Below are 13,653 nucleotides of genomic sequence, written 5' to 3'. Positions count from 1 at the left end.
GTGTGTGTGTGTGTGTGTGTGTGTGTGGCCAGCTCAGCCCACCAGGGGGCAGGGTGGGCTGGCATGTGGTGCTGGGGGATTGAACTGCGGTCCCTGTGCTTTGCTAAGCTTGTTTTAAATAGGTGCTTTAGACCACTGAGCCATCTCACCAGCCCCTTATTTATGTATTTGGTATAGGGTCTCACTATGCAGATTGGACTCATAGTGATCCTCCTGTTTTCAGCCTTCCAAGCTCTGGGATTACAGGCATGCACCACCACATGCAGTCTCAGTCACCATCTCAGCATGCCCCAAGGGTGGGGTCAGCACAGCATGCCAGGGATCAAACCCTGGTCACTGCGCTCTGCCTAAGCAGGCACTTTAGTCCACTGAGCTATCTGGCTGGCCCTTGTGTACAGATTCTTAAAGAACAGGGATCTGGAGACCTGTTAACTTAGAAAGGCAGCAGCAGCAAACCCAAGCCACTTACCATTGCAAAATTTTCTAGATAAATTAAGAAAACACAGCAAGAGATTTGTAGAGATTCTCATTGCAGTTATATTGGGAATTATTAGCATTACAGCTATTGCAGCAGTAGCTGGAGTGACCCTTCATCAGTCAGTAAAAACTATTCAATTCCTTCAAGCGTGCCATGAATGTTCTGAAAGATTATGGCAAACTCAACATTCCATAGATGAAAAATTGGCAACTCAAATAGCAGACTTACAATAAGCAGTGGTATTGTTGGGAGATCAATTAGTTTATTTATTTATTGTACGGAACTGGGGATTGAACTCAGGCCCTTGTGCTTGCCAGGTGAATTAGTTTATGAAAACAGTTACAGCTTAAATGTGATTGGAATAGCTCTTCTTTTTGTGTTACTCCTTATTGCTATAATAATACACGGTTCCCTTAGAACATCAAAAAACATGTAATGAATCAAGGAAACTTATCCTTTAAGATTAAAAATTTAGGGGACTGGCCAGACAGCTCAGTGGACTAAAGCACCTGCTTAGGCAGAAGGCAGCAGCTGCAGTTTGATCCCCAGCGTACTGTGCCGGCCCTGCCCCTGGGGTGCACGGAGACAGCGATTGAGACTGGACGTGGTGGTGCATGCCTGTAATCCCAGCGCTTGGGAGACTGAAAACAGGAGGATCACTATGAGGCCGATCTAAGTAGTGAGACCCTGAACACCCTCTAGGCCCTGTACCAAATACATTAAAAAAAAATTATAGAAAGAAATATTTGAGACATTAAACAACACACTAGATTTACTACAAGGACCTGATTTATTACAAGCTATGAGCGAAGGAATAGAGCATTGGAATCCTTTAAAACAATTACATTTTTTTCAATCATCTACCATCGTTCTATATGGTATTATAATTGCTCTTTGCTTGCTCCTCTTTGTAGTCTGGTGACACCAGGAAAACACTAGGAAATACCAGGAAACAGGAAGACAAATTGCAGCCTTTTCTTTAGTACATTAAAACATTGTAGAAAAACAAAGAGGAGGACATGTGGAGAAGGACATTACAATGTATAACCTACATTACCTTACAATGTATAACCTATATGGGACTGTGAGCCCAACCAGGTCATATGATTCTTTGTTTTGGAGGATGTCTAGCAAAAGCTTAGTGTAAAGGGAAATGAAAACAGGACTGCCTTAGTCCCTGTGGAACACTGCTGGGACAGCAGGAGAGGCTTTGCTAAGATGTCTGAAGGAATAGTAACATGATGGCTAGGAAGGTGGTTTCTGGGATAAACTATAATGTCCTCACTAATCTTCTTAATCATTCCTCCCATTTCCCCTAATCATGTTTTATGTTAAAGAATCTTAATAAAAGACTGGAGAATACTGCAATCGAGGCTTCAGCCCTTGAGACCGTGCCCCCCCTCGTCCCCACCATCCCATAACTGTCTCTCTTTTTTCTTTTCATCTGCCACATCCTCATTTTTGGGACCTGTCATCTCAAAGAAACCAACACTAAAATATATCAATAAACTTAATTTTAAAAAAGAAACAATACTATTGTTCTGTGCTCTAGACAGCAAGGCCCCACCTACACTGCTCCCCACACCCCTCCTGCCCACTTCTCCATGCTCCAGGGCTCAGGCCATTAGTGCTCCCTTGAGGACCCACCTTCACACCTGCTAATATCCCAGTGGTTGACACACTGAAGTCCAAATATGCGAGCACGTCTGGGGAGGACGGTCTGAAAATGCTGGCCAGCTTCTTTTTTGGTATGTCATCTGTTAAACAGGAGACACCAGTGACATTAGCCACTCTGCACAGATACGGCTGGGGAGCTGGAGTGAGTCACACTGGCCAGGCTGTGAGACAGCAGGCTGCAGGTGCACTGGGCAACTCACTGGCTTCTTCACAGACCTGTCACTGCTCTGAGCGTGTGCTAACAAGGATATCAGGGGAAATGGGTATGGCGGAGCAGTCAGACTCTGACAACTGCAAGAAGCTACTTTGTTTTCTAAGTAAGAAAAAGGTCAGAGAGTGAGGACCTGCTGAGTCACATGAGCCCAGAACTCTCATAATAGCAAGAGCAACACAGAAGTCCCAACTCAGCTGCTTCATCAAGTTCTCCCAACCCTGTGCAGCAGACCCTACTGCTGTCTCCATGTATAACCAGACAGGTCGGCAAGAGCTGCGGCAAGCCCTTTAGGTTGTGGGGTCCTGGCCAGCCAGTCTGTGTTGAGCCTGCTCCTCCAGTGACCCTAGCCACCCCAGCACCAGCTCCCTGGGCAAACCAAGGACCAGGCAAGCAGCACAGACCATACAAGGCTCTGACTTCCACCAACACAGTACCTGGAGCACAAAGGCTATGAAGGGATGGATGGAGTCCTGTCTGCCTGATGGCCACACTCCGCCAGTCATGGGCAGTGCTGCTAGGTGCTGCTGAGTAAGTACCTCTCCCTGGAAGGCAGTTCTATGCCCAGCCCAAGGCTGAGACACTCACTAAGCCAACCCAACTGCCTGGGTAGAGGGGTTCCAGCCTTCTGCCCTTTGACCTGCAGGCATCTCAGGGGCATGACACTGCTTACCAGTGACGGTGCTGAGGATGCAAGGGGAACTGCATCTCCAGGGATGGGCAGGAAGCTCCATATAACTTTCTGCATGGGCAAGGCGCCAGTCCCTACCCTTCATGCTGAAAGGAGAGGAGTTTACCCCTGAGACAGGGACCCTTCCATGCAAGAAACAGCAGCACCTAGCATCTCATGCATTCTGTGTCCATCCTAGCAGGCAGACCCAGGGTCCATTTAGCAGGCTTCTCACCATTTGCTGAAGCTGAAACATTTACCTTAACATTTAAACTCCACAAAAAAGAAAGAAAAGGGGTCAAGTCCACAGGGCAGCTCTGAGGCCACGTACCTGTATCAAGAATAGTTGGCCAGGTCCTGATGTCCACAGCAGCGGCTGCCTCTTTGGACTTGAGCAACCTTGTGATGGCCTGCGTGGTGAGGACACATGCAGACTTGCTGACCTGTGCCCACAGGGAAGAAGAGCTGGGTTAGCTTTGCCCTTTCCCCACATCACCCTCCAGAGGTAGGGACTCACCCATGGCCCATGGCCTCCCACCCGAGACCTCAGTCGACACTGGGAGAATGCACACCTCCACGATCATCTTAACGGTGGGCAGTGTGGTGCCAAGGTTCTGGGGATGTGGGGGTCGCACAGTGACAGGCACACAGCCGCAGTACAGGCAGCCATAGAAAGCAGCAATGAGGTCCACTCCTGGGGAGATGCAGCAGATGGTCATCACAGGGCTCAGCATGTGGGTGCCCACATCTAGGCCCAGCGAGGCCCACAGATCAGAGAAAGTCGAGCACAATTTTCTTGTGAGATGGCTGCATTGGTCAGCTCCATATCCTGGAGGGCCTAATGAGGGGTGGTCATGGGGTGGGGTCTGAGGATACACAGGGATCCCATGTACTGCCCTGCACAGCAAGAGGGTGACCTTGGTTGAGGTTGAGTGGATCTACAGACTTAGAGAACCTTGTGAGACAAGCTGTTTGCAATGGAGCTTCTCATGGCCACCACAGGTGCTGCACCTCCAGACAACCCAATAAGCAGAGAGAAACCTAGGGACAGTAAGGGCTGGTACTGGCCCTGGACCTCATGCTCCCTTTCCCTCAGCAGGTCAGAGATGACCACCCATACTCTTCTGGCTTTTCTATAGTTGAAGATTCCCCATAATTAAAATTTGGGAGAGAGTCATGTCATGCTTAAACCCTGATTTCCATGGTCAGTCTGATGGGAAAACACATTTCCCTTGCTCCTTCCTACTGGTGTCCTCTAGCACCAAAGTCCCTCCAGCTGCAGTGGACCCCACACCACCCTCACACACCAGCTCTAAAGCTAGTTTAAATGTTCATCTGAAAAGTGGGCCATGAGAGATACATTTGTTCTTGGTATTCTGACCCTGGAGGTTTTACAGGGTTATTGTTCTGATGTCCCTGCAGCTCCCTCTGGCAGAGCAGCTCAGCAGTGTGCAGCATGAACACAGTGCACTCTGCCCAATGGTTCAACCAAGGAGCGTATGTCAGGAAGCCCTTCCTAGAGCCCCAGGGGCTCAGGCCATGCCATGAGTACCTATCCTCTTGCCTTGGCTCCCTGGCAAACATGGCAGGAACTCAGTTCCCACACCCTGCTTTTCCAGCTAGTTCTGAGCCCTAGGTTGCTTACCTCTGAGGATTAGTCCTGCCCCACACCTCCTATGATGTCTACACCCAGCTACCTCACATTCTGACTCAAGTTTTGGGGATGAGGCTCTAGCTCAATGGCAATGTCTGCCTAGCATGTTTAGGGCCCAGCACTGAAAAGCAATTTTTTGTATGCATTGCATCAAACACACCTAAAAGCGAAGAATAATAACAGGCCCCCACATTTACCATTCTGAGTATCAGTTATCAAGATTATATGGACGACCCTCACAGTAGCTCAACTTAGGGTTTTTCAACTTTACAATGGTGCAAAAGCTAGGCATGTTCAGAAGAAACTGCATTTTGCATTCTGATCCTTTCACAGGCTAGTACTATTCAGTATGATCTTCCCTCTCGATGGGGGGCAGTGGCAGTAGGGGCAGTGCAGAAGCAGTTGCACTGCAGCACGTTGCGCTGCCACACAGGGGTGTGTGAGGTCAGGTCTATTTGATACATTTTCAACCTACGTGGGTTACTGAACAGGCCCCCATCATAGTCAAGGAGCCCTTTCTTCTGTTGCTCTTCCTTTACTGAAGTATTTAAGGCGACATCCTCATATTCTGTACTGTAGCCTGGCCCTTCCCTGAGACTGTGTTCAGGAAGCACAGCCCCAGCCCTGGGTTGGAAACACTTCTATCCTCCAAGGCTCAGCTGGATCTGCTCTGCTCTGGGGCAGGTAGGACCAGGAGCTCCAATTTAGTCACATTATCACTTCTTGGGGACTCTGCCCCTCTTAGAGTTGCCCTACAGCGTAGGTCAAACAAAGTCCCTGGCACCTGGGTCTCATGTGCAGAGGATGAGCTCTACTCACCCCTGAGGAAAGCAACTCCACAGACAGGAAAGAGTAAGAGGATTGTAACACTGGTGGGGACTCTACTGCTCAGATGAAAATGTGACTAAGGTCAAGAAATACACCACATTGCCACCATCTCAAGGGAGCTCTGAGACCAAACAGGTGACATCTGTGCCCCACAGGTGCCCCGAGAGGAGTCCACTATACAAGATATGCCAAGGGAGCTGCAGCATCCAACAGATAAAACAAGAAAGGGGTGGTCCCTGTTGAATCATAACAAGTGACCCAAAAGGTGAAGCAAGGAAATCAGCAGACAAAAGCACAAAGGAAGGAAGCCAAGGCAGCAAAGAGTGGAGACATGGGGCAGATCCAGAAGTGAGCCCAGAGCTCCAGAGACAGAGGGCAAGGGCACCAGCCAGTGAAAGTGAGTGTGGAGGGCTCGGGGGTAACAAAATCAGAAAACATCACATATGGGCACATCCCAGCAGCAGCCTTTATCCCTAGGAGGGAAGACAAACTGATGTGCTTCCAGCCACACAACACATGCACACAGGAGACAAGTAAGGCTGCATTATTTCTGTGACACAGCAGGGAGAGGACAGCCACTGGGCAGGAGCTGAGGGGCCAGCACACAGACCCGAGACCCAGTGGGCAACACCCACCCTGTGTCCAGACCTAGCTACCACTAGGACAAGACTCCTGTGCAGTGCCCAGCAGCACAAGGCCTGGTTCCAGATGACCCCAACCATCACTGAAAAACCTGTTGAGGAGGCCCACACAAGGAGAAGAGGTGCTGTTCCAGTACAGACCACCTCCTGCTCAGTCTTTCTGGGGCCTGAAAGCCCCTCCTTAGAAATGAAATTCCTAGGAAGGACGAGGTACTGACTTTTTCCATGGGGGCCAGCATCTTCATGGACAAGCAGGCCTCGGGCTCTGTCCTTTCTCACTTCTGACAGGGAGCCCTGGCTTCTCTCCTTCATCCTTCCCTCCAAACACTGAGAGTGGGAATAGAGTTCAGCTCTTCTTTCCACTGTCAGTAGTTACTGAATAAAACCCATTTTCACCATTTCAGCTAATGTCTGGCTGTGTTTCTCTTTGAGCCAGAGAAGGGGAGAGGACAAAGTGTGCCCAGCAGGTGGGGGTTGAGGGCTGGGGGAAGAAGCATGGGGAGAAGGAGGGAAGGTGTAGAAAGGGAAGAGAGAGGGAGGACAGAGGAGGAGGGAGGAGGAGGGAAGAAGGAGGGTGGAAGGAGGGAAGGTAGAAGAGGAGAGAGGAGAAAAGGAGGGAGGGTGGAGGGTGGGAGGAGAAAGGAGGAGGAAGGGTGAAGGAAGGAGGGAAGATGTAGGAAGGAGGACAGAGAAGGGAGCAGGAGGGAAGGAGAGAAGAAGGGGGAGGGAGGAGGAGGGAAAAGGCAGGGAAGAGGAGAGGGAAGGCAGGCAGGGAAGAGGACAGAGGAGAAAGGAGGAGGGCACAGGCACTTTGTCCTATAGGCTGTGGGTCTGCTCAGCCAGAAGGGGAGGCCCTCGTGACAAGGAGAACCTGTGAGATGAAGGAGACCTTCATCCAGAAGGGGGTGATAAATAAGCAGAACAGAGATATGAGCCATGCAGAACAGCTGACAAGAATGGGGAGAGGACAAGGCAGAGAAGCCTGGAGAACAGGTTGTAGTCAGGTAAAATACTGCAGAATGGAGGGCATCACTGCTCACACAAGGGGAGCATCCATCTCAAAATGTGTTTCACTGCACGAGGAAAATGGTCCACAACATAACAGGATACAGGAGTGAGAATGAGGAAAAGTCAGAAATAAGGAAAGAACTGGGAAATTTTTAACAACCATTGCAAAATGAAGATAAAGCTTAAAGAGCACCAGAAAAACAGATTTAAGATTTAAAAAAGGTGAAGAGGAAACTTTGATATTCAAAATGAATTTTGGTGAGAAAGCAACGTAGAAGAACAAACGAGCACTACTGAAGACAGATGACAATGCTCTCACTCAGGAACACGAGGAACAGAAGTAGGAGGCTGGGGCCGGGGAGATGGCTCAGTGGAATAAGCGCTTGCCTGGCAAGTGAAGGTCCTGAGTTCAATCCCTGGCTCCGCAAAAAAAAAGAAGTAGGAGGCAAAGGAGGAATGTACAGTGGGAACCAGTGAGCCACAGCATCTTCCTGGAAGCACACAAGCCTTGAAGAGTCACATCAAGGTCCCATAGCTTATTAGGGAAGCACGGCCAGAACACAGGAAGATGCCTGAGGGGAGCACAGGCCACAGTTGTCTGTGGAACTGAACTCGTGAGGGTGGACAGTGATGGAGCACCATCAAGACAGACAGAAGGGGGTACACGAGCACATGCGACATTTTCAGCTTTTTCTTGAGACTCATCAGATGCTCATAATGCTGCCGCTGTTGTTTTGAAAAGGCTGCATGTGATGCTGGATAAAGCAAATGAGTGACCACAGGACAGCCCAATCCTGTTATCGCTGTGCCGAAGAATCAGGAGTCTTCAGGTAGAAGAGAGGCGCTACTTCAGGAGAGGCTGGTATAATCCTATAGCTTGGAGTCTGCACTGAGGCAAGAGCATGCATTCAGGACCTACCCCATATCCAGGAGACATAATCATTGGTCATGGGCTTCCCAACTGCCCAGATTTTGCACTAGAGAATCGAAACCAGGGTCCCTAAAGAGATCGTGGCTTCCGTCTCTTGGGTCGGAAGGCATGAGGTGAGCCTGAGCAGCTGGCCTCTGACAGCAACAAAGCACTAGGGACACAGGTGCTATCCAGAGGAGGCACAGGTGAATACCATCAGGAGAGGGGCTGTTCTCTGTCCCAGAAGGTGGGGGAGGGGATGTCTTAGGTATGTACTTACCTGGGGGATAGACCAGAGCTACGTGGTCCCCAGCATCCAGTCTGCCCTTCTCTATCAGAGCGGCGGCCACCCGCTCAGCCCTTTTGTGCAGCTGGACACAGGTGGCAGTGCTGGTGACTGTGCCCTAGGAGGCAATCAAGCCCATCAGTGTGCAGAAAGATGCCTGCTCTCAACTCTGCCTGTGGGATGATCTCAGTCCCATGCTGGTGTCCCTGTCAAGTGTTGGCAGTCGAGGGATGGCATCCCCTATGGCCTCCAGGAGATCCTGGAGGGTCACACCCATCCAGAAGAGAGAGGTGTGAACAGGCCTGTCTGATAAAATATTCCAAACGTAGGCTGGGTATGGAAACAAATGCCTATAACCTGAGCAACTGGGAGGCTGAGGCAAGAGGTATGCCACAAGTTCAGAGCTCCATAACGAGTTCACGACAAGTCTGGCTACACAACAAGAACTTATCTCAAACAAAACAAAACAACCATTCAAATGTAACATGACAAAGAATTGCCATATTCCTTTAGTTTCTCTTTTTTTGAAATAAATCCTCATGCTTAAAGCCATTTGTAAACCACTTTCCAATTCATCTGCTCTCTTCTCAGAAGCAGGCATTATCCTATGTATGGTACAAATAAACAATAAGAAACATCTCTAACCTACTGCAGTTCACCCCACAGTGCTGGCCATGCAGCACAGGCCTACAGCTGCAGCAGCCCATCTGTCCTGAGATTCTGCTGGGGGCATCTGGGCTGTGACTCTCTTGGTACAGACTCTGTAACCTCCTTCCTCACAGCCTTTAGTCCTTAACAAAATGGCAAGTGCAATTCAATCTAATAAATACAAACTCCAAGTAACACTACTACTCCCATGGCTCAATGGGGGGATTCTACTGATGGCAGATGGCAGAGGAGGAGCCAGGGATGGACCTGCCCTCTGTGCCCAAGCTCAGAGGTGAATGCTGCTGCTGCACGGGTCTCATAGTCTCCGCCCCAGGTAAGGGCCAGGGCCCTACAGGCCTAAAACCAGAGGCCCTACCATGGCCACCACCCGTGCAAACCCAGGCTCTGCCCAGGGCAAAGGGCAGCATGCCTTAAGAATTACTTTGAGTAAAAACCTGGTAGACTCACTGGTTCCAGAGCTCAGTTCTGTCTCCACAGCGGGCCTGGTTGCATCTGTGCTCACCTCACCCCCTGGCTCCCATCTCCCTATGTGTACCTAGTCAGACTCCACACTCATGCAGGATGCCCAGGGGTCCTGCCTCTGACCTGCTCTGCTGCTATCTGAACTGCCATCTGGTATCTCCCTGCCACAGGCTCCAAAATATTACAATCCAGAGAAGTCACTCATCCATGGGCAGCATCAAGTCCCTGGCTGCTCATACTTTTCCAGGGCCTCCCACTACACCCTTGGAATAAAAGCCAAAACACACCTTTCCAGCCCACCAGGCACCCAACTCAGAGCTCGCTACTGAACCAGCCCTACCACATGGTCCCTGCCCTCTACCCCACAGATCCTGGGTCTCACTACCAGCACACTATCTCTTGGCTGACCACTCCTTCTGTTGTCTGCATGTCTTAGGACTCAGCTGGGAAATAAATCTTCTCTGAGGTACTCCAGGGAGCAAGTGCAGCCCTCTCTACAGGGCTCAGTTTCTCCCAGAGAAGATGTCCTCTAAATGTGCTAAAAGCAGGGCTCTTCCTACTTGTGAAACGTAGCACACACACAGTGGGGACCAAAAAACATCTCTGAGTGAGTGAGCAGGGAGACTGGCATCCCTGACATGCTCAAGCGCCCACAGCTGCATGAGGTGGCCAGCCGGGAGGCGCACGGGCTTCTGCACTGCTGTTTCTGCCCAAGCCCGGGATGTAAGGACAGTAGCTTCTCACATCCTGGAAGCCCTCACAGGGCTTCTTTGCTATACAAGAACACTTGCAAGCGGTGTGCCCATCAGCAATGCCAGGGCAGTAACCAGTATCTGTCATTTTAAAGCTACCTATAAACAAATGTAAAGAGACTAAATGTCTAAGTTTTACAACATAAATATTTCCCTTTAGTTCACAAATTTAGAAATAGTTAAGCTATACTGTTCTTAATTTAAAATGGATCTGATCAGAATTTTCCTGTTAATACAAAATCAATAGAAATAATTCTGTGTAAACTACAAAAAAACAACAGGGATCACACAAGGAAAGGAGCAGGCAGAAAAGCCCCCGCCCCAATCTCCCATGCAGCTGAAGCCTAACAAGATGCTCTTCTCCAACGTGAAGGTGACAGGGACACTGAGGAGACAACCTGGAGAGACCAGGATCCCTCACCTTGGCATTCAGCAACAGGAACAGTGCGTGGTCAGGGGTGGTATGTGCCCGCCACTGCAACACATCCGCCAGGAACAAGAACTGCAGAAGAGGGGCTCAGCCTGTGACTGCCTCCCCAGCCCACGGCCCTTCCGTCCCCCCAACCTCCAGGAGCTGCCTGCTACCTTCCGCGCCTGGTCACTGTCCTCCAGGTGGGCCAGCTCTCTCCCGGAGGCCTGTGCAATTCTCTTTCCAGCAACCAGGTTCCCAACAACCATTGAGGCTGGTCCAACCTCTGGAACAGGATCCCAGAAAAAGAGAAGCTAACACGGTCTAATCCAGAATCACCTCATGACTTTGTTAATGTGAAATACACCCAATTAGCCACTTATTTTTCCTCCCAAAATACAGGTATTCAAAAAACCAGCTACAAGACTTATGTTGTATGATAAGAGAATTTCTCTTTTAGATATAAACTCTGTCATACTGAGGAATGTACTATGTGATATCTTTCTTGTGACCTCAACTAAATATTTATCTATTTATTTGATGCAGGGTCTCACTGTGCAATTCAGACTTGTACTGATCCTCCTGTCTCAGCCTCACCAGCACTGGGATTATAGGTGTGAACCAGCATGCCCAATTTTGGGGCCAGCACAGCATGTGGTACTGGGATCAAACTTTTTTTTTTTTTTTTTTTTTTTTAGGGCAGGGTGTACAGAGTGTTCAGGGTTTCACTGCATAGATCAGGCTCATAGTGATCTTCCTGTTCTTCCTGTTTTACAGCCTTCCAAGGGCTGGGATTACAGAAACGTACCACCACACCCAGTCTCAATTGCCCAGACTCAATCACCGTCTCAGGGCATCCTGGGGCTGGGGCCAGCACAGCAGGCCTGGGGAGTAAACTTTAATCTGCTAAGCTATTTGACCAGCCCTTTCAAACTTCAAACTCGGGACCTTGCACTTGGGAGGCAGGTACTTATGCTGCCAAGCTATCTCCCCAGCCCCTAAATTCTTAATTTATTTTATTGTTCTACTCTATTTCATATGCAAGTCAGAAAATTATTCCTGATGAAACCTTTTATTTAGTGATATTTTATGTATTCAATAATTTGCAAAAAGTTAGGTTGCAATAAATATTTATATAACTAAAATAATGACAAAATACATGAAACAGTTAAAACAGTCTTTAATTTTTAAATGTATAAATTCAAGGATAGGAAATTAACCACTGAGGGACTTCCAAGGCCCTATCAACCTCATGGCTATGGCAAGCCACAAGGCCATGACAGGAAGATGGTTCCTGAGGAGAGATGGGCTGATCCAGGACAGGCAGTGGCCAACAGAGGCTCCTTAAACCCCAGAAACCATGTCTGCTTCTGAGCATCATGCCTCTCCCAGAGCCATCTCCTAGCTGCCCAAGGCTCAGGTGTCATCCTCAAATTTACCATTAAGAGTGGTCCCTAATTGCAGGTAGAAACTACCACATAGCTCAAATGGCAAAGATCCCTCACTTGGGGCCGTGTTCTAGGAAGGCAAGATGGTAGCCAATCTGGTGCATACACTTGGCACCACTCTTTAACCCTAGCCTCAAGGAAGTGGGTATTACCACTATAGGGTCTAATGGGGGTGCACCCTTGATCCACACCACCGGCTACCACCAACTGTAAGAATGGAGGGAGTCCTGCTAGGACAACTCACCTGGTTGCTTCTGACGAGGTTTGGGAAGGTTGGTGACACAGGTATGTGGGCACATCAGCACATTACATGGATGCAAGGTCCCTTCCAGAAAGCGCTGCTTGGTTTCTGAAACATGAATCCCTCCAAGAGGAGCCTTTGGCAAGGTGTTGGCAGGAACCAGGGCCAGACAGTACACGCCCACCTGGTGAATGCTGTCAATGGCCTGGAAGGGAAGGTCCTTGGTGGGCACATGCTAGCACCCAAGGAAGATAAGAAGTGCGGGTATACCATGCTGGACTTAAAGCCACGAGGCCAGTGAGAATGACACCTGGAAATTTTAGCTGAGAAACTGTGGCAAGAAGCATGTACCCTTTTCTACAATGTGTGATACATACATCCTAATCCTAACCCTAAGTCTACACTGCTATGTTAAAGCTCAGCAGCCATGAAGCAGCATCAAGAAGCAACTTCCCTCTGGCAGGAAAGGAGGGAGGAACAAGGAGGGAAGTCAGAAGTATATGAACATCCTCATGTCAAGATCTGGAACCAGGCTTATATTTTAAATACAAGCAACTTAAAAAATTTAAAAAGTAATCCCTAATGACTAAGAGTAAAACAAAGCAAATGAACTTGGCCCAACCCCACGCACTGGGGGCACACTAGAGAGGCTTGTTCCACTGTGACTTTGCAACCTCAATAGTGCGTCCCACAAGGGGCATGCAAAGGGCGGAGATCCGCAGAACTGTGCCAGCAGCTCTCTGTTACTGTTTGAAGGTGGCAGGAAGACCACCGCTTCGAGGTCCTAAGGGTACAGAAGGGCTTGAAATCACAGTGATTTTGTGGCAACCATCAGGGAATACAAATTTCAACATGAGGAACAAGAGACAAATAACTTTAGAGAAATCCCTGTGGTCCTGAATTTCACTTGGAACTCTCAACATGAACTCACAAAGTAGACAACATCAAGTGCAGAGACAGTGGCCTCCAACTCCTGAACTTTGAAAGGGAAAATGGACATGAGAGCCCAGTACCTAAACCTCCTATTTCTACTGTGGCCTCACAGATCCCAATTGTCAAAATGCTCCTACTGACTTTTATTATTACTCTTGTGTGTGGTCCTGGGGATTGAATCTGAGCCTTTACACTAAGCTACATTCCCAGCTTCCTCAACAACCACCCTTTTTATGACATGTTTTGAGACAGAGCCTCACTAAGTTGCCAGGGTGGTCTCAAACTTGCGATCCTCTTGCCTTAGCCTACCAAGGTGCTGGGATTACAGGCATGCACTACCAGGACTGACTCTCCCATTGACTTTTGAAAAGTGAAA

General features: G+C 49.0%; 1 protein-coding gene and 1 pseudogene across 1 annotated transcript in view; one reads left to right on the top strand and one right to left on the bottom strand.

Moving 5' to 3' along the window:
• LOC111816971 overlaps positions 1 to 2,106 on the top strand; it is a 3,632-nt pseudogene extending 1,526 nt beyond the window's left edge.
• Positions 1 to 13,653, bottom strand: part of Dip2a (disco interacting protein 2 homolog A) — a 148,547-nt gene that overhangs the window by 28,252 nt on the left and 106,642 nt on the right. Inside the window, exons 24-30 of the mRNA XM_023716074.1 lie at positions 12,348 to 12,549; positions 10,832 to 10,941; positions 10,668 to 10,748; positions 8,358 to 8,481; positions 3,609 to 3,730; positions 3,368 to 3,479; positions 2,126 to 2,235 (exon numbers count right to left, since the gene is read on the bottom strand). Of these exons, the coding sequence (XP_023571842.1) occupies positions 2,126 to 2,235; positions 3,368 to 3,479; positions 3,609 to 3,730; positions 8,358 to 8,481; positions 10,668 to 10,748; positions 10,832 to 10,941; positions 12,348 to 12,549 (861 nt within the window). The remainder of the gene's footprint in view (positions 1 to 2,125; positions 2,236 to 3,367; positions 3,480 to 3,608; positions 3,731 to 8,357; positions 8,482 to 10,667; positions 10,749 to 10,831; positions 10,942 to 12,347; positions 12,550 to 13,653) is intronic.

Source organism: Octodon degus, unplaced genomic scaffold (genome assembly GCF_000260255.1).
Source record: "Octodon degus isolate 3935 unplaced genomic scaffold, OctDeg1.0 scaffold00045, whole genome shotgun sequence".
NCBI lineage: Eukaryota > Metazoa > Chordata > Mammalia > Rodentia > Octodontidae > Octodon > Octodon degus.
The sequence above is the reverse complement of the archived record's forward strand: the minus strand, read 5'-3'. Positions and strand labels throughout refer to the sequence as shown.